We start from the raw sequence: 21,001 nt of genomic DNA, 5'->3' as shown, positions 1-21,001 counted from the left end.
TTTTATTTTAGAGACAGGGTCTCACTCTGTCACCCAGGCTGGAGTGCAGTGGCACTATCAGAGCTCACAGCAGCCTTGACCTCCTGGGCTCAAGCTATCCTCCCACCTCAGCCTCCTGAGGAACAGGGACTACAGATGCATGACACCATGCCCCACTAATTTTTGAATTTTTTGTAAAGATGGGACTTCACCATGTTGGCCAGGCTGGTCTTGAACTCCTGCTCTCAAATGATCCACCTACCTTGGCCTCCCAAAGTTCTGGGATTACAGGCATGAACCACCACACCCGGCCAGCAAATGTTTCATTTTTTAAAAAAGGATTCTTCCCTTCCCCACAAATAAATAAAAATTAAAATTAAAAATGATTCTGTGGCCAAATAAGTTAGTGAAAAAACATATCTTTAAGCTTCTTCTTAGATTAATATATAAGACTCCAAGAAAGTCTATAGTATATAAACTGTGTTTAGGCCAGTCTTTCCCAAATGAAATCATTTAATGCATAAATAGTATTTTGCAGATTACAGTTTGGGAAATTCTCCCCTAAGTTTTTGGTATAGTTGCTTCCCTTGCCCTTCCTACAATATCCTCCTGTTCCACTTGATAACAATAGCTTTACTGGATTTTTTTTTTTTTTTTTTTTTTTTTGAGACGGAGTTTCACTCTTGTTGCCCAGGCTGGAGTGCAATGGCACAATCTCGGCAACCTCCACCTCTTGGGTTCAAGAGAGTCTCCTGCCTCAGCCTCCCGAGTAGCTGGGATTACAGGCATGCACCACCACACCCAGCTAATTTTGTATTTGTAGTAGAGACGGGGTTTCTCCATGTTGGTCAGGCTGGTCTCAAACACCAGATCTCAGGTGATCCGCCCGCCTCTGCCTCCCAAAGTGCTGGGATTACAGGCGTGAGCCACCATGACTGGCCTATTGTATATTTTAAACCATAAAATATTTTAAAACTTTAGAAATACTCAGGTTGTAAATGCTGAATCAAACTATAGAAATATTGACCTTTTTTTTGAGACAAAGTCTTACTCTGTCGCCCAGGCTGGAGTGCAGTGGCGTGATCTCGGCTCACTGCAAGCTCCGCATCCTGGGTTCACACCATTCTCCTGCCTCAGCCTCCCAAGAAGCTGGGACTACAGGCGCCTGCCACCACACCTGGCTAATTTTTTGTGTTTTTAGTAGAGACAGGGTTTCACCAAGTTAGCCAGGATGATCTCGATCTCCTGACCTCATGATCCGCCCGCCTCGGCCTCCCAAAGTGCTTGGATTACAGGCATGAGCCACCGCGCCCTGCCAAATATTGACCTTTTCAACTGATAAAGTATTTAACACATTTTTCTTGTTCATGCTCATAACTGCTCTGTGAAATGGGAAAGGAATCTATTATTATAGCCATTTTACATAAGGGGAAGAGGGAACCGACCTAAGGCTATTCAGTTAATGAACAGTATAGCCAGGACCAAAAAAAGGTCTCTCAAGCAGGCTTCCTTCTACTTTTCCGGCTCCCTTACTACTTGAATAACAAGGACTCTTAGCAAGCTGGAACTTTATCGGATGCCTACTCAAATCGTGCATAGAATTAGCATCACAACCATGGCTCAGAATATGGGCTGTGGGCCGAGACTGCTGAGTTCAAATTCTGACTCCAACTCACCAGCTATGTGACCTGGGCAAGTTATTTGATCTTTTACTGATCTGTTAGGTCTTGTTACCCCCATCTGTAAAATGGAGATACCAGCAGCGCCTACTCACAGGGTTGATGTGAGGCTCAAATGAGGCAACAGGCAATGGGTGTGGGCAGCCTTGAACAGAGCAAGTGCTCAATAACAATGTTGGCTATTATGTGAGTTCAGAGTTGAATATAACGTGAAGACGCTGGCCCAGTGAGGGGGACCGTGAAAACAATGAAAATCATTGTGACAAGACTGGAGCAGTCAGGCTGGGATCACAGGCAGCCGGGTGATGCCTCTGCCTCGGCACAGCGACATGGGGCTATCTGTCCAGGAGGGCGACCCTCTCTGCCTCTTATCTGCAGCCTGCCTGTCTCTCCACTCCCAGCCCCAGTGGACCATCTCTTTCTAAGGGGTAGAGGCTGGGTCAGACTCGCAGGTGAATTGCGAAACCCTCCCCAGGTCCCTGAGGCATGAAGGTCTTTCTCCTCATCCACTTCCCCCTGGCTGTGGCTCTCAGTGAATCCTCACAATCCTATACCCGGAGGGCAGTGCCAGTCCAGACCTCCTACCCACCAGAGCAGGCACTGGCAGCGAGATAGGTTTGGAGGAGAGGTAGCGCCGGGACTTCCGGATGGCAAACTTCTCTGTGGGTAGAGATTTCCCAGCAATCTTGAGCTTCAGGCCTGGCACAGCTCTGCAAAAGAGATGGGGAGGGTGGGAGAGGATGAAAAAGAGTAGGAGAGGGCGGAGGGTCCCCAGCCTACCTAGCCATGCTTGGCCCCTCTCTGGGCCTCAGTTTCCCCATCCGTACAATGACAGTGTTGGACTCTAAAGAGCCTTTTAGGTCTGAAATAGCCTGCGGCTATGGTCTTATTTTAGAGACCCTGCCCCAAGACCTGGCCACTTCCTATGGCTGGGCAAGGGGTTCCTCCCCGCCAGCTGGCAGAGATGCCAGTGTGCCAAACACCCCTGGGCCAGTCCTGCCTCCTAGTTATCGCCTCCACTCCCAGGCCCCATTTCCGGGGAGGACTCAAGAGAAGTTTAATCCCAATTTCACAGGAGATACCAACACTCAGAGAAAGGGTGCGACCTACCCAACACCAAACAGCTCAAACCCTTAATTAACTCTTGACTCTAGAGTTTTCACCTTCTCAGCTGTTTCCAGGGACAGAGCAAAATGCGGTATGCCACCAGGCACGCCTCCACATCTGGGGCCTCACCCACCCAGCTCCATCCCACCCTCCTCCTATTTCTGCCACAGTCACTGGGTGTGGTTGTGACCTCAGGCCTGAGCCATTTAGGCACAGGAAACAGCTGGATGTGGGTGTGAGGTCCCCCCAAACTCTTCGTTTGCTTATTCACTGTAGAACCTCTCTTGGCCTTAATTTCCTCATCTCTAAAATGAAGGTAATGACACCTGGCCGCCTAGGCTTTCTGGAAGAGTCATCTGAGAGGGGACATGGAACCTGCTGTAGCAGCAGACACTCTGGAAGTGATGAATGCCCTATTATTGTGACAGCAGTAGCCTAGGAGGCCCATATTATACCCACTTCTAGGTCTGCAAATTGGGGTCAACCTCACCAAGACTGGAGGAGGGCTCCAAGCTCCATCCTCCACCTGCCACGGCTGAGCTCTGCTCTAAAGATGCTTCACAGGAAGCAAATACGGTGGTACAGGAAGAATGAAAACAGCCACCACTTAGCGGGCAGCTTCTAGGCTCCTAGTTCTATGCCAGGCTCTTTACATTTATTATCTAGTTGATTTGCAAAACAGTGCTGCGAGGTGGAGGTTGTTATTCCCATTTTACAGATGCCGAAGTTGTCCCAGGTGACACAGCTAAGAACAAGCAGAGGCTGGGTTTACTCCTGTTTGTTCGATTTCGACTCTCAGCTCTCCACTGTGCTTCTCTGAGTGTCTCAGGTTAACTCAGCAGAGTGAAAGACCTTCCCTCCCCGGACCTTGGTGGCCATATCTGTCCTACTGCCCACATGAAAGAGACTTGGAGGGAGATGATATTGACAAAACCATTTCTGTGAAAGAAAGCTTCTGAAGAAATTCAAAGGGCTCCAACCACCAGTAGCAGCAGCATGGGGTGGCAATGGGAGGGGAGGACACGCAGGTGGGTCAGTCCTGGGGTGGGGGCAGGGAGTCACCCCACTCCTCCCTCCGCAGTGCCCACAGCTCAGGATAGCCTGGCTGGTCTGTCCATAGCGGCCTACACAGTGGGAGCACGATGGTGAGACCCACCTAAATAATTCCACTTCGTCGTCCCCGAATGGCTTGTACTCCTCCTTACCAAACATGCTGAGGTAGGCGGCCTTCATGTAAATGTAGGTGGCCTGTGTGAGACAGAGCAACAGCCAGGTGTGAGCAGCCCTCCTCCAGCCCCAGCCCGGCTGGAATCTGCAGACGGACCTCACGTGGCCCAGCATAGGAGCTCGCATTGTCTCCAAGCCCCAGGGGAAAAACGAAGGTAAGAAGTTGAAGCAACTTGAAGACCGGAATCCAGGACAACCCATGTCAAAGCAGCCACCTTCTTCTCCACTTGAAGCAGTGGCAAGAAGAACCCATGCAACTAGTAATGGGTAGGACAGGCTGAGGCTGCGGCAGACACACAAGGACAGGGGCTCAATCGGGGTTTCCGGGAAGCAACACCTTCAGAGTGGGCCCCTGAAGGGCAATGGGGAAATTCCCTGAGGCCCCAGACAGGGCCTTACAGCCAAGGGGAAGGGGCTGAGCAAAGCCAGGAGGCGACAGGATGTGTGTGGATTATCAATAGACGATGAAGCACGGGCTGTAAAAAAGAGGCTTGAGCCAGAAACGTGAGCAGGGCCTGGGTCGGCTCAGCTCGGGCCACTCTGGTAGAACTATCTGCCTTGCTGTGGGCCAGGCACATCAAATCCGGCACCTCGCTTGATCCCAAAGGCAATGCCAGAAAGGAGTCCGTACCCTACCTCTGCTTCCTGGGACCCCAGAGCTACTGGGGCAGAGCCGGGAGTCGACCCCACGGCCTTGCCCACTAGATGCACAGCCAGCCCTGACAGTGAAACCGTGGCCCTGCGGGAGAACCCCCTACCCCACCCAGTTCTCCCTGCACGCCACGCCCCTTCCTCAGAAGTCCTGAGACAGGAGCCTGGCTCTGTGCTGCCCTCAGGTGGCCAAGTTCCGAACCATAGCTCTTGCCTCTTGGCTAAGAAAGGGTGGAGAGGAAAGGGCGCCGGACATCCGGGAGTCCTGCCTAGAGCAGGCGGAAAGCGGCCTCCACCTGGCAGCCCCACCCATGCCCGGGCCTCAACCCGCCCTTTACAGCATGAGGAAAAGCTGGTCTTTGTGGGAAGAGTCTCCCTCCCTGAAACCTGTTCCCGGTCCCACCTTTTTTTTTTTTTTTGAGATGGTCTTGCTCTGTCGCCCAGACTGAGGCTGGAGTGCAATGGCGCGATCTCGGCTCACTTCACTGCAACCTCCGCCTCCCGGCTTGTAGCTGGGACTACAAGCATGCACCACCACGCCTGGCAATTTTTGTATTTTTTAGTAGAGACGGGGTTTCACCATGTTGGCCAGGCTGGTTTCAAACTCCTGACCTCAAGCTATCTGCCCGCCTCAGCCTCCCAAAGTGCTGGGATTACAGGCATGAGCCACTGCGCCTGGCCCCGGTCCCATCTTTAACCTCCCGGGTTGCCCTTGTCCTCTCCCTTTCCCCTGCCCCTGACGTGGAGGCACCAAGTCCCAGTGACTTTACCTCCCGTCTCACTCTAGGATCCTGCTGGCCTTGCCCTACGGCTCTCATTATCGCACTGCCACCATCTCCACACCGTCTCCCTGTTCCAGGCTACCCGGGATGTCTTTCTGCTGTCCTGGTACACATTGTCTCCTGTCTCCCTGCTCCCACTCCTGTCCCCTGCAAGCCATTTCGCACGCTGACCTTTTTAAGTCAGCTCACGTCAGTCCCTTCTGGAAATCTGGTTGTATCCCATCACACTCAGGAGACATCTACTGTTTCCCCGACATCTGCCACACTCTAGCCATACGACGGCCTCCGGGCTGCTCCCAGGACACATCGAACACACTCCTGCCCTGCCCTACACAGCTCCCTCTGCCCAAATGGCCTGCTTTGTGACTGCCATGCGCTGCTCCTGCGCTCCATTCTGGTGTCCTCTGAGACAGGCCTCCCCTGACCTCCCCTTACAAAGGAGCCCCTCCCGTCACTCCCTGCGCCCGGCCTCGCTTGTTCTTCACTTCTCTTACTGGAACCAGACATCATGTTATATTGCATATCTGTGTTTCTTGTCTCTCTCCCCACTAGGATGTGAGCCTTCAGAGGGGGTCTTTTCCTGCTCACTCTTGTATTTCCTGGCCTAGAACAGGACCTGGCAAGTGGGGATGGCCCAGCAACTGCTGGTGGGATTCCTAAAGCAACTATCTAAGCCACAAGCCTGCCAGGGCTCCCCTACTGCTAGATAAAGCCCAAACAGCCACTCACGTCCTCCATGGCCTGCCCTAACCTTTCTTTTTCTGGCTCATCTTCTGCCATTTCCTCCCCTACACTCCTTAAACTCTCCTCGGGCCTCTGCCTGTGCTGTTCCTCGGCCTGGGATGCCATTATCCCTTCTCCACCAGGCTCACCTCCAAGAGCCTTCCCTCCTGCCCACAGACAGCTCACCCTCACAGCACCAGCAGGGTTAGGATGGAGGCTGTGACTGAGAGTTGTGGATGCCCCAGCTCTCCAGAGAAGTATGGCGGCCACACTGGGGGAAAAGAGCAGCTGTCTCCCCTGATACAGGCCCCCTGCTCTTCTGCTGTGCAGACTCTTCACCCCATGGCACAGAGCCCCTCCGCAACGCTCTGGCTTCTGAGCCTTTGGTCCTGCCGCCCTCTCGGCTTGGGGTGTCCTCTCACTTCCTCCACTCTGCCTCCCTAAATCCTTCCTCTCCAAGACCCACCTCAGAGGTCTCTCCTCAGAAGCCTTCCTGTCCTCTTGGGTTGCCCGAGGATGCCTTTAGCTCCTTGGGTTTCCCAAGCCCTGAGCAGGCCACTGTCACCGCCTTGTTTCTGGCCATCTAAGCCTCCAGGCTGCCAGCACTGAGGGAAACACAAAGGCCTCCACAGGGCTGACTGTAGGAGATAGGTCAGGGTGGGAAAAATTATATAAAGCAGCAAACCTTCTTGGAAGGCTGGGAGGTTTTGCAAAAGCTTTGGGAAAGGATGTGGCTGAAGACAGCTGAGTTCTCTCAGAGTAGATAACAAGAAGGGAATTGATCTAGATAAGTTAGTTTACTTAGGCCTCAGAACCTGGCCTTTAATCATCGGAGCAGAGGACTGCTCTCTCCGGGGGTGGGGCGGGGGGCACAATGTTAATTACCCAGAAATGGAGTTTGCTTTAGGCCTTTGTCATTACATCTGTACTAAATAAATGCAAGCATGGCCGGCTTATGGGGGCTGCTGCTAACTCTGGCAAGGGTCCCCTATCTGCTGACAGGCAAGCCTGTGTCTGCGTACTCTGTTCATCCATCACTCAGTCAGGGTCTGCGGGTCAGACCCAGCAGCTGACCTCGGAGGATCCTGGCAGAGAGGGGCACTGCCTGCACAGAGCGGGTGGTGCCTATGGCAATGGCCAGAGGCCCAGGCCCCAGGACTATAAGTTGGTGGAGTCTGCGATGGCCAAGTTCTGGAGATTAGAAATGGGTGGGGCCCCAGAACTCAAGAGTGTTACAACCCCCGTTTTTCACAGGAAGTCCTCAGGAGGAGAGTGTTGCAGAGAGAGCGGGACTGGCCACCCCAGCGGGCTGGGAACTGAGCCAGACTTGCTGACAGCTGGGAGGCCTGGCCCACCTTCTGTTCCTCTATATAGCAGCTGTGTGCCCCCACCAGGTCTCCCTTTCCCCATGTGGTTAGCCCCAGCCACCCACCTCACTCTACAGGAAGGCTTCAAGAGTCACTTTCAGTTCAAAAAGGTTCCCTAAGGCCTGGAGTCCCAGCACTTTAGGAGGCAGGGATGGGAAGATTGCTTGGGCCCAGGAGTTCAAGACCAGCCTGACCAACATAGCAAGACCCTATCTCTCAAAAAAGAAAAAAGGTTCCCTGAGGCTTTGTCCTTGTTGGGAGTAGGAGGGGGTGTGGGGGCCATGGGAGCTGGGCCTGAGGAAGCACCTTCAGTAGCAGGGTGGGCTCAGGGCAAGCCCCGACTCCTCGGGAGGACTCTAGGAGCAAGAGAGAAGCAGAGGCCTCTGAGTCACACAGGACTGTCCTCAAATCCAGTGTCTGTCACCAACAGCCATGTGGGTGGGAAAGTCACAGTCCTCGCTTAGTGTCAGTGGCCCTCATGTGCCCAATGGAGATAATAACTTCTCCTCACTGGGTGTGGTGTGGAGGACAGGACAGGTGCCAGACACGTTGAGAGCTCAGTAGAAGCCTGTTCCCTTCCCTAGCCCCACCTGCCCCAGACCCAGAGAATTCCCCTTCAGCTTGGTCCCCAGGCAGGGCTACTGAAAAGAGACCTCCATGTGGAGGAGGGGGAGGGACCAGATGCAGATGACAGGTCTCCTAACAGGTGCCAATGCGGGTCAGTTCTAACAGCTGCCTGGAGCTTTGCAGGGAAAGCATCTAAGGTCACAGCCAGGCTCATGGCAGAGGATTGATTAGCAATGTCTGCTATGGGCAGGGGATGAAGCCATGAAGACACATGTCCTGTGTATTTACAAATAACAGATTAGACGTTTGCTGAGCTAGGTGGTTCTAAGACTCTTGGTTCCAATTTCTGCACTATCATTACTATGATGGTACAAGCTAACACTTATTTCAATACTTACCATGATAAATTTCATCTTTGGTAGGCAAGCATCTGTTTGGCTTTGTTTTGCCTATATGGCATCTTGTAATCCCTCCACTATTTCTGGGTGCATCATTTTCTTCTGTGGAACCACTCCTCTCCTACTCTCAGCCCATGAAGAATCTTCCCACCCCTCTGTTCCAGGCATTGGCACGTGACAAGTCAGACCAGTGAGGCTGAATTGTGGGACTCTGGTTGAAACCAAGGGGAGGATGTGAGTAGAAGCAGCCCATGGCCACCCTGCCTGTCACATGGAGAGAAGCTTCCTGCAAAGATGTCGCAGAAACAAAGATGTCACAGGATAGAGCACAGTCACAGATGGAAAGACCAAGCCAGACATTTCATTTGAATTCCTGGATCCAGCCCTACCTGAAGTCGGAAGTGCCAAGAATGTTCAGTTATATGAGCCTTTTGTGTTTTGGAATTGCATAAGTCCAATATAGTGGCCACTAGCCCTACAGGCTATTTAAATTTAACATTTAGTTAATTGAATTAAGTAAAACTGAAAGCAATCAGTTTCCCAGCTGCACTAGGCACATTTCATGTGCTCACTGTGTACATGTGACTGGTGACTACCATATGTGGGCAGTGCATAAGTAGAACATTTCTACCATAGAGACAGTTCTGTTGGACAGAGGGAGCCATGTTTCTGTCCTTTGTGACTAGAAGTCTCTTTGTTACACACTGTGGTTCAGAAGTTTCTCTTGTGGTCTTTAGTTCCTTCCAAGCCTGAGTCCTATTAGAATTTACGGTTATGTTAGATTTCAGCTGAGACATCTGTGTTTAGTTAGGGATTTGGCCCCTGGTCTGGAGGCACACAGTCAGCCCTGTTCACCCAATGCTCCTAACACGTGGCATCAGCCCACCTTGGACCAGCAGTTCTCCTTGCTGAGCAGGTCGGCGTAGAAGTAGGACATCTTCCACTGGCCCTTGTAGGTGAAGCACCACATCAGCTCCCAGTAGCACATGTGGTGGAACTGCTTCCAGTGCTGCTGGGCCTCACAGCACTCCTCGAAACGCCGGATGGCCTGCAGGCACCTTCTGGTCAGCCTGATGGGTGCCCACCCAGCCCCAACCCCTCTGCATCCTCTGCACCTCCCAACACCACAGCAGACCGGGCCTCTCCAGGTCATGGTGGTCCAACCCTGTGCTAGGCTCAGGTGGGGCCCCAGGAGCCAGGAGATCTGGCCTCCAGTTCTGGTTTTACCTCCTAAGTCTTACATGACCTTGGGCCCAAATACAGTCCCCGCCTGGGACTCTGGTTTTTTGTAACAAATTGAAAGAACAGGACAGAGCTATAATGGAGGGAAGGTACCAGACTCCAGCCTAATGGCCATGCCCTAACCAGATGGGCTTTCCTAACCTCTGCCTCCCTCAAGCACCTCCCCGCACCTCCTTCCACTGCAATGCTGCAGTCCTATATCTCCCAGTCAAAATCCCAGGCACCACAAATGCCTCCTCCTCCATCTTCCCAGGCTGCTCTGTCCAAAGGGCCTCTCCCTCTCCTGCTCTCTGGTTGGTTCTCTCTTGGGGACCCCCTCCCAGTCTGTCCTGTCCCTGAGTATGTCACATGTGCCTGACTTACTGCTGGCCTGGGAGAGCCCGAGGGATCCCCAGCCCCGGGCCAGACCCCCATCACTCACTGCATCAATGTTGCCTTTAATGACTTCAATCCGCCCTGCGAAGAACAGGAAGATGGCACCCTGCAATGACACATATGCAAGTCCGTGTGGGTCCGTGGGGGTCTGTGGGTGTCTGTGGGCTAGAGGTACCGGGCAGCGCATGGGGCTCACCTTAGGGTACCGGTTCAGGTAGGGCTTCAAGAGCTTCTCGGCCTCCTCGATGTTGACGCTCCCAGTACCTGGAGGAGGTGGTGGGGGAGACACAGAACATGTCAGCACTCCTGGCTCCTGTGATCCTGCCAGCAACCCAGTAGGGGCTTCCCGGGGTCTCCCCTTCCCCCTCTGTGAAATGGGGATGATAATTCTCCCTGTCCCTAGGGTGACATGAGGATTATATAAGGCAGTGCAGATATCGCCCCAAGCACTTCACAGGGCTCGATAACCAGGAGCCTGTGTCCACCAAGGCTGTGCCCAGAACCATAAGGTGCTGTACACAGTGTCTTCACACCCTCCACAGGGTAGGCACCACCCCCCCCATTTCACAGATGAGAAAACTGAGGCTGGAACCTAGTCACACTGTGAGGCAGTGGGCGTCAGCAGGCCAGTCCCCAGGACAGTGGATGTGGCTCTGTTTCTGGTTTCAGTACCCCTATCCCTAGCCGCAGGGGCATAAGCAGGGTCTGTAGTCCCTCATTCTCCTGCCCCCTTGGAGACGACCAAACCCCAGGGCCCCAGGTCCCCCTGTACAGGGGCACCTACCGAGCACGAAGGTGAGGAAGGTGTGGTAGCACAGCAGGAGCATGACACACAGCACAGCGCGGAAGCTGTGTCCTGACGCGCCCTCCTCCAGCTGCAGCAGCCCATAGTCCTGAGGGGACGGGAGGGTGGGTGAGACTCCCAGAGAGGGTAGGGGCCTGGGAGGCAGCTGGACAGCTGTGTGGGCAGTGCTGCCAGCAAAGGGGCGGAAGAGCGCTGGAACCCTGCAGGCCGGGTCAGCTGCGTGGCCCTGAGCAAGGGGCTGCCCCTCAGTGCCCCAGCACATTCCTGGGGGAAGGGGACATGGCTGCCAAGGCCAGGACAAAGGCCTGGCGGGTCTCAGGTGTCCCCCACCTTCTCCACAGCCCCTTCCCCACCCTCCCTATAGTCACCGGCTCAGCTGCCCTGCAATGGGTATTGAGGGCTCTAGCAACCCAGGTCTGGCTGGGAGCACGAGAGACACGGAGGTGGATGATCCCAGCCACGGGCTCAGGGCACTGGTGGGGCCTGGGAAGGCTTCCTGGGGGAGAAGCCTCCAGAGCCTGGCTGGGGAGGGGCTGGGGGCAGACCCCCCACCTTGTTTCCCTGCCTGCAGTCTCTGCCCTGGTCTGTCCTCCAGAGCATTCTCGTTCTTTCTAAAACATAAATCTGACCTGCCTCACTCCTGCCTCAAACCCTCCATGGCTCCCCTGCCTTCGAGATAAAGAGGAAGCCCAGGCTGGCACAGTAGGTCCCACAACCCGCCTGGCCCGGCCACACTGCCTCACCTCTGGGCCCTCCCTTCATCATCCTGAAGTCCTACTCATGACCCATGTGCTTTCTTAAGGAAACAAAACTGAATGAGACCTTCACAGCCTCTAGCCAATGTTTTCCAAAGCTCAGACAGCAGAGGGCAGCCAAGATTTCAGGGGTCCGTGGGCAGGCGCCAGGAAACACTGAGTCACCGTGAGCGTTTTCCCTTCTCAGTTATCTTTCTATCCTTTGGTGGTGCCCAGGAGAAATCCCCAGTCCTTTGCTCGCGGGGTTTGAACTCTCTCACCCTGAGCCCCCTTTCTCAGAAAGAGGCAGCCCTGGCTGAACCCGGGCCCACCACATAGTCTAGCTGGGCTTTCCAAAAGGTGGCTGGGCCCTTGTGGTATTTATTTTTATGATTATGTTCTTATCATGCCAAATAATATGGAGATTTGTGTAGACATGTTTCCTTTGAATCAATTTCAGTAAAAGTCATGAGTCACTTTTGAGAAAAGTAATATATACATTATAAAAGAGAGGTCCGTGCTTGTGGCAAATATCAGTAAGGGTCAGTGCACATTTGAGAAACACTTATCTGGTCCATAACAAGGTCCTTATTTTACTAAAAAGAGGCTCAGAGAAGGTAGGGACTTGCTCAGAGTCACAGAGAAAAGGGGATGAGGCTGGACTGACCCAGAGATCCTAACTTCCAGGCCAATGCTCCTTCTACCACACGAAGCCTCCTCCACCAGGAAGCCCTCCCTGATCTGCTGCCTTCAACCTGGGGTTGGTACTCAGGTTCTTGCCCTCAGTAAAGTCTCTGGGTGCTTGAGTTCTCTGGTTCCTCCTCAAGGTCTGATGCCCAGTAGGGCCTCCCTCGGGCATCTGCTGGATGAAGTGGTAGCACCAGAAAATGGTCCTTTGGGGAAGGACTTGCTCAAAGTCTTGAAGTGAGGCAGTATCTATAGAAAGAGGGACCAGCTCCTGACACCTGTCAGGCTCAGAGAATGTGTGATCCTGGGCCACTGATGGAGCTGCCCTTCATAGCCACCCCCACCCACCCAGAGCCTCTGCACCCTGGGAGGGCCAGGCAGGGATCACTAGCCCCATTCGCCTGGAGAGAAGACTGAGGCCCAGGGAGGTCTGGGCATTGTCCGGGGTCATACAATGAGAGGGGCTGAGCCAGGACGGGCACCTAGGCCCTGCGGCCTGTCAGCCCCACCCTGTCCAGCCCAGCCCCAGTTTTGGGGCTGAGCAGGTCAGGGGTGCTAGGAAGCAGGTGGTTACCTTGTTTCCTGAAAAGCCCACGAACTCCAGCAGCCTCAGGATCCTAGTAGGAAGCATGGACAATGTCTGCAAGAAAGGAGGTAATCAAGCATGTGAAGGTACCCAGAGGGGGCAGGGGCCACCCCCACTGTCCCAAGGCCTGCTCTTTAACAGGCTTTACCTGGAGAGGAGAGGGCCACCCCTCTAACTTTGGAAAGGCCCCTGGCCACCTAGGTTCCCGAGGAAGCTCGTCCCTGGGAAGCTCGTCCTCCCTTGATCAGGCAGTTTTCCCAGACTTCCTGATCCCTCTGCCTGAAAGCCCCTCCTCAGCTGGGAAACTCCTAGGAATCCTTCAGGAGCCAGCACAGATGCTCACTCCCTCCCGCAGGAAACCTTCCCCCACTCCATGCAGGAGGAAGACTTAGTTCTCTGTCCCCTCTAAGTCATCAGCTGGTTTCAGGACTGTCTCCTTCCCTGCCACTGGTAAATGTGTAGCCAGCAGCTCTCTAGGGCAGAGAATGCCCTGATTTATTATGTGTGCCATGGTCAGGTGCTGTGAAGGCTCTACCACAGTGGATTTCAAGCTACTGGCCGGACTTGGGAAGAAATGCACTGATGGACTCTGGAGCTGGCTCCAGCGCCCACTCCACCCCCACCCCAGCTGTGAGTCCCTGAAGGCTGGCCACACATCTGGTCATCTCTGGATCCCGGTGCCCAGCACACAGTCAGGTGCAGGGGCACTTGGCAGTGACCACACGAGTCAGGGACAGAAGGGGAGACTGAGCTCGAGCCAGGCGCTGTGGAAATGGGGGAGGAGCACTCACCAGGTTGAAGGCCCCCACACCGAGCTTCACTCCTCCTTCAAAGTGCGGGTGGTTCTCACCCTTGCAGTACTGTGAGGACTGGACAAGGCTGTCCAGCTCCCTGCAGAGAGATGCCAAGTCCTGTTTCAGCCACTGCTGGGGGTGGGGGTTAGGGGCGGGGACCCCTTCCAGCTGGGCCTCAGGTAAACTCCCTGGTGGTGGATTCATACAGTTCTGGTGATCCTGAGAACTGATATTTGAGGAATTTCGAATCCCATCTCCCACCATGATAACACACTCCTCACCCCTGAATTTCAGCCGTATGGGCCCTGGCACACTCTGCCATGGGCAGCTTCTGGACATTTGTTGGTACTCCACATCCTGTCTAAAAGAGGTTTTCTCAGCCTCCGCACTGCTGACATTTGGGGATGGATAATTCTTTATTGTTGGGGGTGGCAGGGGAGCTGTTCTGGGCATCTTAGGATGTTTAGCAGCATCCATGGCCCCTGAGCACCAGATGCCAGTAGCATCCTCTCCCCAGCTGGACACCCAGAATGTCTCCAGATACCGCCAAATGTCTCAGAGGGGGACGTCACCCCTAGCTGAAAACCACTGGGCTAGCCCAAACACCTCCTCCTTCAGGAAGTCTTCCTGGAGTCTCCTGGTTGGAATTCAACTCTATTTCTCCTGGTTACCAACTGCACAGAGCCCCTAGCCCAGCCACCTGAGGCAGGACAGAGGCTTTAACGATGTGTCTGCCTCCTTCCTGGGCTGACAGCATTTTGAAGGCTTTCAATTAGCAAGCTTGAGGCTTCTCTGTGCCAGGCACTGGAAGACAGCAGGGACCAAAGTCACCAAGCCATTGCCCCCACAGCATTCTCACTTTAAGGGACAGACCCTCCCTCCCCCCATTAAATCACTATGAGGGTGATGGCAGGCTCCAAGGAGAAGAATCCTTGGACCTGACCTAGTCTGGGGATAGGAAAGGCTTCTCTGAGGAGGTGACATTTGAGCTGAAATCTGGTACAGAAAGCTCAGTGCAGAAAGTGTTTCTGACAGAGAGAACAGCACGTCCAAAGGCCCTAAGGTAGGAACCACCTTGGCATATTTGAAGAACTGGGGGAAGGCTCAAGGACCTAAGGCAGAGTGAAGTGGGAGATGTGGCAAGCAGGGCAGGGGTGAACTCCCAGGAAGGACTCAGCAATAACCCAGGACTTCTTTTAAGAGCAAGAGGAGCCTTGGGAGTTGGCAAGGGGTGGCCTGACAAGGTGTGTGCTTTGGCGACATCATTCTGGCAGCTGGTAGGGAGGCTGGGGCCAGAGCACTTGTCTGGTTTTCCTAGAAAACTTCTAGCATAGGCCCCCAAGGTAACGTGATGTCCACATGCTATATGGTACATTATACCCTAGCAATACCTTGTAACAAGTTCACAATATCCCTGCAGGGAAGCACCTACATTAAATGGGGGAGATAAAGATGATAAATAGGCCAGGCGCGGTGGCTCACACCTGTAATCCCAGCACTTTGGGAGGCCGAGGCAGGCGGATCACCTGAGGTCAGGAGTTCGAGACCAGCCTGGCCAATGTGGTGAAAGTTCATCTCTACTAAAAATACAAAAAATTAGCCAGGCGGGGTGGCGCACATCTGTAGTCCCAGCTATTCGAGAGGCTGAGGCAGAAGAATCGCTTGAACCCGGGAGGCAGAGGTTGCCGTGAGCTGAGACTGTGCCACTGCACTCCAGTCTGGGCAACAGAGCAAGACTCCATCTCCAAAAAAAAAAAAAAAAAAAAGACTTTTTTACTTTTCCTCTTTTTTTCAATTTTTTTTTACTGTGATAAATATACATATCATGAAATTTAATATCTTAACCAATTTTAAGTGTACAATTCAGTGGTATTAACTACATTTCCATTATTATGCAACTATCCCCAATATCCACCACCATGAATTATTTTCCTCCTGTAAAAGTAAAACTTTCTTCCCCTGTCTTTTGGTCTATAGCTTCATGTCTATCCTTAGCTCCCTTTGCAATATTATTTTTCTGTCTCTCTTGCCTGATGGAAAAAGCATGAAGTAAATTATCTGCCTTCTCTGTGGTGCATGTGGACTACTGAGCAGGTGTAGTAAGATTGGTGTCACCGTAAATTTATCATCACCAGCTTCAGCTGGGCTTCTCCGTACTGCCAGTCACTCTTGTGCTGTTTCCATAGTGATTTCTGCATAATCATCTGCATATTTCAAACCTTATCTACTCTCTTTAAAACTCTTGCCCTCACCCCCCTTGTTTTTGTTTTTGAGACGATATCTCGCTCTGTCACCCAGGCTGGAGTGCAGTGGCATGATATCAGTTCACTGCAACCTCCACGTCCCGGGTTCAAGTGATTCTCCTGCCTCAGCCTCCCGAGTAGCTGGGATTACAGGCACCTGCCACCATGCCCACCTAATTTTTGTATTTTTAGTAGAGACAGGGTTTCACCAGGTTGGACAGGCTGGTCTCGAACTCCTGACCTCAGGTGGTCCGCCTGCCTCAGCCTCCCAAAGTGCTGGGATTACAGGCCTGAGCCACCGCGTCCGGCCTCAAATCAACTTTTAATGGAAATAAGTTTTAATGCAACACTTGGTGAGTGGGGGACTGGATTTTCAGAGCTTTTGTTGCTGTGGGAACCATAGATAAGGGATTATGGAGCCATGTTGGGTAAAAACGCTCCGGACTGAATCTTCATTCATAAACATGGCCTGGGCCTGGGCTAGTTTGAATGTCAGGGATCCAGAGATAGCACGAAAGTGATTTTGGCCTGCAGAGAGTGTGTCCACATGTGTGTGTGTGTGTGTGTGTGTATGCATGTGTGTGTGTGTATACCTTTCCTGTGTACTAGAGTTAAAGAAGCCTTCATGGGGAAGGTGGCATTTGGACTGGGCCTTAACAGATCTGTGGGAGTTCTGCTGCTGTTCCCAAAATGGCTGTTCGTGTGGCTATCTCCCTGCCCCAGCCAGACCAGCCTGTGCAGAATCTGTGTCTTATTTTCCCCAGCAGAGGGTCAGGCAGGGAGTAAGCACTCAAGGGACCAAAGGGAAGAGACACAGCCAGAAAGCCAGGGGAATATGATTTCAGGAGACTGAGGTCCTGAGGGCATGGAAATTGGCTTGCATCAACAGCCTAGGTTCTGGCCCTGGTTAGTACTCTTCTCCTCCCACAAAGCCGCCTGAGGGGAACAGCACAGCAGAGGCTGTGACCCAGAGTCTCCACAAGCGGATGGCCAGCCCCACTCACTTGTAAGTCTGGTAGCTGTTTCGAACTTTGATGCCACCTTTGATGAAGCTCACCATGTTCTCGTCCTGCAGGAGGAAAAGATGCTGACCGCCTGGCCCAGGTGGGCAGCCGTAGGCTGAGAGGGATCATGCAAGGCTCTGGGCCTGACTGCCCCTCCCTGTGAGGAACCCTTGGGGAATGAGGTCAGAGATCAGCCAAACCAGGCCTCCCTGCTCTTTGGCTCAACAAAACCTCTAAAATGCCCAGGGTTGGACCAGCCTCACAGGTACACTACTCTGTGCTTGGAGAGAGGCCTGGAGGGGCCACGCCCAATGATTAACAGTATCTCCCTCTAGGTGGAGGGACTGCGAGAAAGGAGAGGGGATGCTTGTTTTTGGATTGTTTGTGGTTTTTACAACAAGCAGGTATTTATCACATTTTTAAATGTAAAACTTCCTTTGCCTATAGCCGCCAGCAGCTCTATTCACTGTTTACACCCAATGGAAAACGGATGGACAAGGGTTGTGCAAGTTCATGATAGCCAAGAAACAGAAACAGCCCAAATGGCCACCAGCAGAAGGACAGATAAACAAACTGCGGTGTGTTCAGGCAAGAGAATAACACACAGTCACATAAGGCCGAGGGAAGAAAGCAAGACCCACACCACTTAGGAAGCTCAAAAGCAAATGAAACATCACCATATGCTGTTCAGGCATGAGTACAAAGCTGAGAAAGCGATTTTTTTTAAAAAAATAGGGTAGGGCCGAGGTGGGCGCATCACTTGAGGTCAGGAGTTCGAGACCAGCCTGGCCAACGTGGTGAAACTCCATCTCTACTAAAAATACAAAAATACAAAAATTAGCCAGAGGCTGAGGCGGGAGAATCGCTTGAACCCAGGAGGCGGAGGTTACAGTGAGCTGAGATCACAGCACTGCACTCCAGCCTGGGCGACAGAGCGAGACTCCGTCTCAAAAAAAAAAAAAAAAAAAAAAAAGGAAAGGGTAGGGGACAATAAACATAACACTCTAGTAGTGATTCCCCTGCTGGGTGCATGGACAGGGCGAGGAGGAGTCCCAGGGTGGGGAGAGTTATTGCCCGTGTTCTGTCCTCCAGTTGGCTGTGGTGTTGATGGGTGTTCATTATTTGTAAAAATGTAATAAACAAACAAAACAAAATGTCGTTTATGGTGCAATCATTACAGTGAATCCTAAAGCAAGGATTAGGATTAATCCAATTCTAATCTCCCCAGGTCAAAAAGATAGAAAAAAAAAGCTATGAAATTAACCAGCACCCCAACACTAAAATGTCCCTCTTCTGCTAAACACACATATATAATGATGCTGATATGTTCTCATTATAACCCAGGCTTTCAGGCAAAAGCATGTAGTGATCATTCTCATCATTCCCACTGTGTGGTGAGGAGACCTGGGCTCCAACTTCATCAGACCTAGGTTCAAATCCCTGCTCATCATTTGCTAATCATGTGACCTTGGGAAAGTGACCCCTCTCGTCTAAGTCTCCCCTTCACAGGCCTCTGTGGTGAAGATTAAATAATAAATGTAAATATTAGCAAAAAGAAACTGTAATGTGTGTAAGGTATGTAGAAACTACATACCTGTACCATGTGCAAAAAGTCTGGTACATCACAGGTGCTACAGAGCTTGTTGAATGAATCACATGGAAAGCAGGCTTTGAGACAATGCCTATCACCCCCACAGGACCCTTAACAGGAAATGCAGCAGCCACACAGTGGAAACAGCATCCCGGTAACGGTGGAAGCGCATGTGCTAGGGGTGTGAGGGCGTGATGCCCATCACTTCCCTTTGAGCCCTGCCAGGGGCAGGAGTGTGAAGGATGGGTCACGATTGCTACAGGGGATGGGTCACAATTGCTACAGGGGATGGGTCGTGGTTGCTATGGGGGATGGGTCACAGTTGCTCTAGGGAAGGGTTGTGGTCGGATGTGGAAATTGATCTTCTGAAATCCCAGCCTCCTTGTACAAGTGGGGGTCCCTACCTGCAGGAAGGTCAGGGCTGCTCGCTGCAGCAGGCACTCTGCATAGCAGACCTCAGCGTGGATTTCCTCTGTGGGGAAAAAACCAAAGCCCTGTGGCCTCCTGGGACTCTAATCAGGAGGCCTGGGATGAATCCTCACACCCCCACTTTCCCAAAAGCAAAGGGAACCTGTGTCAGCACCTCTCCTGTCCCCTACCTCGTCACCCAGTGCTTCAGAGTGTTCGTCACTGTCCCTAGAAGCTAGCTCACACCCTCCCCAAGAAGGTCGCCTAGTCTTGTTCTCCAAGCACCATTGTAGGTGCTGTGCACCCAGCAACATCAGATGCATTGTGGGGCGCTAGAACCTTCCAGGGCTCTTGAGGAGGGTAAGGCCACTTTCTCCTATGCTGCAGAGCCCCTCACTGCTTGTGGTCAGCCACTGCTGCCTCCAGGACAGCTGCATGTGGTCATGGCACAAAGACCTGGATGGACCATGACAGCCCACACCATCTCTTCTCATGTTGTCCCAGTGACTCAGCTGCTGACACCACATTCTCCTCTGGGGCCCATGTGATCACCAGGATAATTAAATCAGTAAACTCAACTGCACATACAACTGTGGGCCTGAGGAGCAGAGCCCTGGCCTTGGACAGCTTTCCCTTTTCTTGACTTGCAGGTTCTCAGCCAGTAGTGCTATCACATAAGTGGGTCTCACCTGCCCCCCACACCCTCACTAGAGAGCCAGGCCTCAAAAGGCCCCAGGTCTGACCCATGTGTGTCCTGGCATGGACCCCAGGGCCTGGCCCCCTAGGCGATGACAGGGAGGATAACTGCCCCTTCCTGGGCCTGGAGCTGGCCGCCTGGGCTTAGCATGGTTGAGAGGACGTCCTGGATGCCACACCTTCAGTGAATTGGCCCAGCGTGGGGCGGTTCACCAGGCTGCTGAAGGAATCTGTTACAGAAGACTTCCTCCGGTGCCTGAGAAGGAAAAAGAGGGGCCTCAGGTGAGGATTAGAGAGAGGCCACACTTGTCTCTGTCCCTCTCTGCTACACTCTAGAACATTCCTAGAGAGACAGAGCTAACAGAAAGAACACAGACTTTGGGGTCAGGCAGAAGAGGTTTGATATTCTGGCAAAAACAGTCACTTAACTTCTCTGAGGCTCAGTGTCTTCACTGATAAAATGGGACAGTTACCACCTGATCAGTCCTGGGGCTGAGGCTAAACAGCAGCCCCTGGTCAACCCGCGTCCAGGCCAGGTGACGCTGCTCCTGGCAGCTCCCAACCTGTGCCACATTTGGGTTCCTCTCCTTAATGTCTCTTCGTGCCCAGCCTGGCCTACCCTCCTGCCCACTCAAGTCGTGGTGCCTCCTCCTCTACTCTGTCACCCTGGTCCCTGAAAGCTGCCCAGTGACTGGCTCAGACAACATAGCTCCTGAGGCAGGAACAACAGGGACGGCTCTTAGCACCTGCAGACACGTCTTAGCCAAAAGCAGCAGTGCGAATAGTGGCATGTTAGGCACTGGGATGGGCCAAGGTGAGAGAAGGGTGGGCCTCCCAACCTCTGATCCCTGCCCCCAACACCCCCAACCTCTGACACAGCATCTGTGCCTCCTTCATCATGTTGCCGGCGAGCAGGATGTCCTGAGGGTCAAAGGTCATCATGGCCTGCATCTCCAGGATGGTGGCATACGTCAGTGAGTGGTACATGCTTTCCTTGGTTCTGCCGAAGAGAAGGGACATTGAGAGCACCACCTCACAGAGCCCCAGAGGCAGCTGGCCCTGGGCAGCTCATCTCCGTCCTCCTCCATTCTGCAGTGAGGCAAGGGGACCGGCGGTCCAGGCACGGGGAGGTCCTTGGCCAGGTCTGATCTGCTCACTGCTACTCAAAAGACCTCAGATTCGGTTTCCAGCTTGCCCTCTTCCTGCTGAGTGGCCCTAAGTGATCTACCAGATTTGAGCCTCAGTTCCTCATCGGCTCAGTAGGGGTGGCAGCAGCATAGCTGCCATGAGCACTGAGAAAGGCTTTAGTGCATGTCGGCCCGAGGCTGCCCTTCCCTGCCCCCAGTGCCACCCTCT

At 53.0% G+C, this 21,001-nt stretch overlaps 1 protein-coding gene across 5 annotated transcripts in view; it reads right to left on the bottom strand.

Moving 5' to 3' along the window:
- Positions 1–21,001, bottom strand: part of LOC105495036 (tetratricopeptide repeat domain 39A) — a 44,650-nt gene that overhangs the window by 5,467 nt on the left and 18,182 nt on the right. For all 5 annotated transcript variants that reach the window (XM_011764169.3, XM_071093105.1, XM_011764172.2 and 2 more), the window contains exons 3-14: positions 20,514–20,645; positions 19,825–19,901; positions 18,946–19,013; positions 16,951–17,015; positions 13,701–13,800; positions 12,898–12,963; positions 10,882–10,990; positions 10,294–10,361; positions 10,144–10,203; positions 9,367–9,528; positions 3,922–4,013; positions 2,248–2,368 (exon numbers count right to left, since the gene is read on the bottom strand). In XM_011764169.3, the coding sequence (XP_011762471.3) occupies positions 2,248–2,368; positions 3,922–4,013; positions 9,367–9,528; positions 10,144–10,203; positions 10,294–10,361; positions 10,882–10,990; positions 12,898–12,963; positions 13,701–13,800; positions 16,951–17,015; positions 18,946–19,013; positions 19,825–19,901; positions 20,514–20,645 (1,120 nt within the window). The remainder of the gene's footprint in view (positions 1–2,247; positions 2,369–3,921; positions 4,014–9,366; positions 9,529–10,143; positions 10,204–10,293; positions 10,362–10,881; positions 10,991–12,897; positions 12,964–13,700; positions 13,801–16,950; positions 17,016–18,945; positions 19,014–19,824; positions 19,902–20,513; positions 20,646–21,001) is intronic.

The sequence above is a fragment of the Macaca nemestrina genome, chromosome 1, assembly GCF_043159975.1.
Source record: "Macaca nemestrina isolate mMacNem1 chromosome 1, mMacNem.hap1, whole genome shotgun sequence".
Classification (NCBI taxonomy): Eukaryota; Metazoa; Chordata; class Mammalia; order Primates; family Cercopithecidae; genus Macaca; species Macaca nemestrina.
The sequence above is the reverse complement of the archived record's forward strand: the minus strand, read 5'-3'. Positions and strand labels throughout refer to the sequence as shown.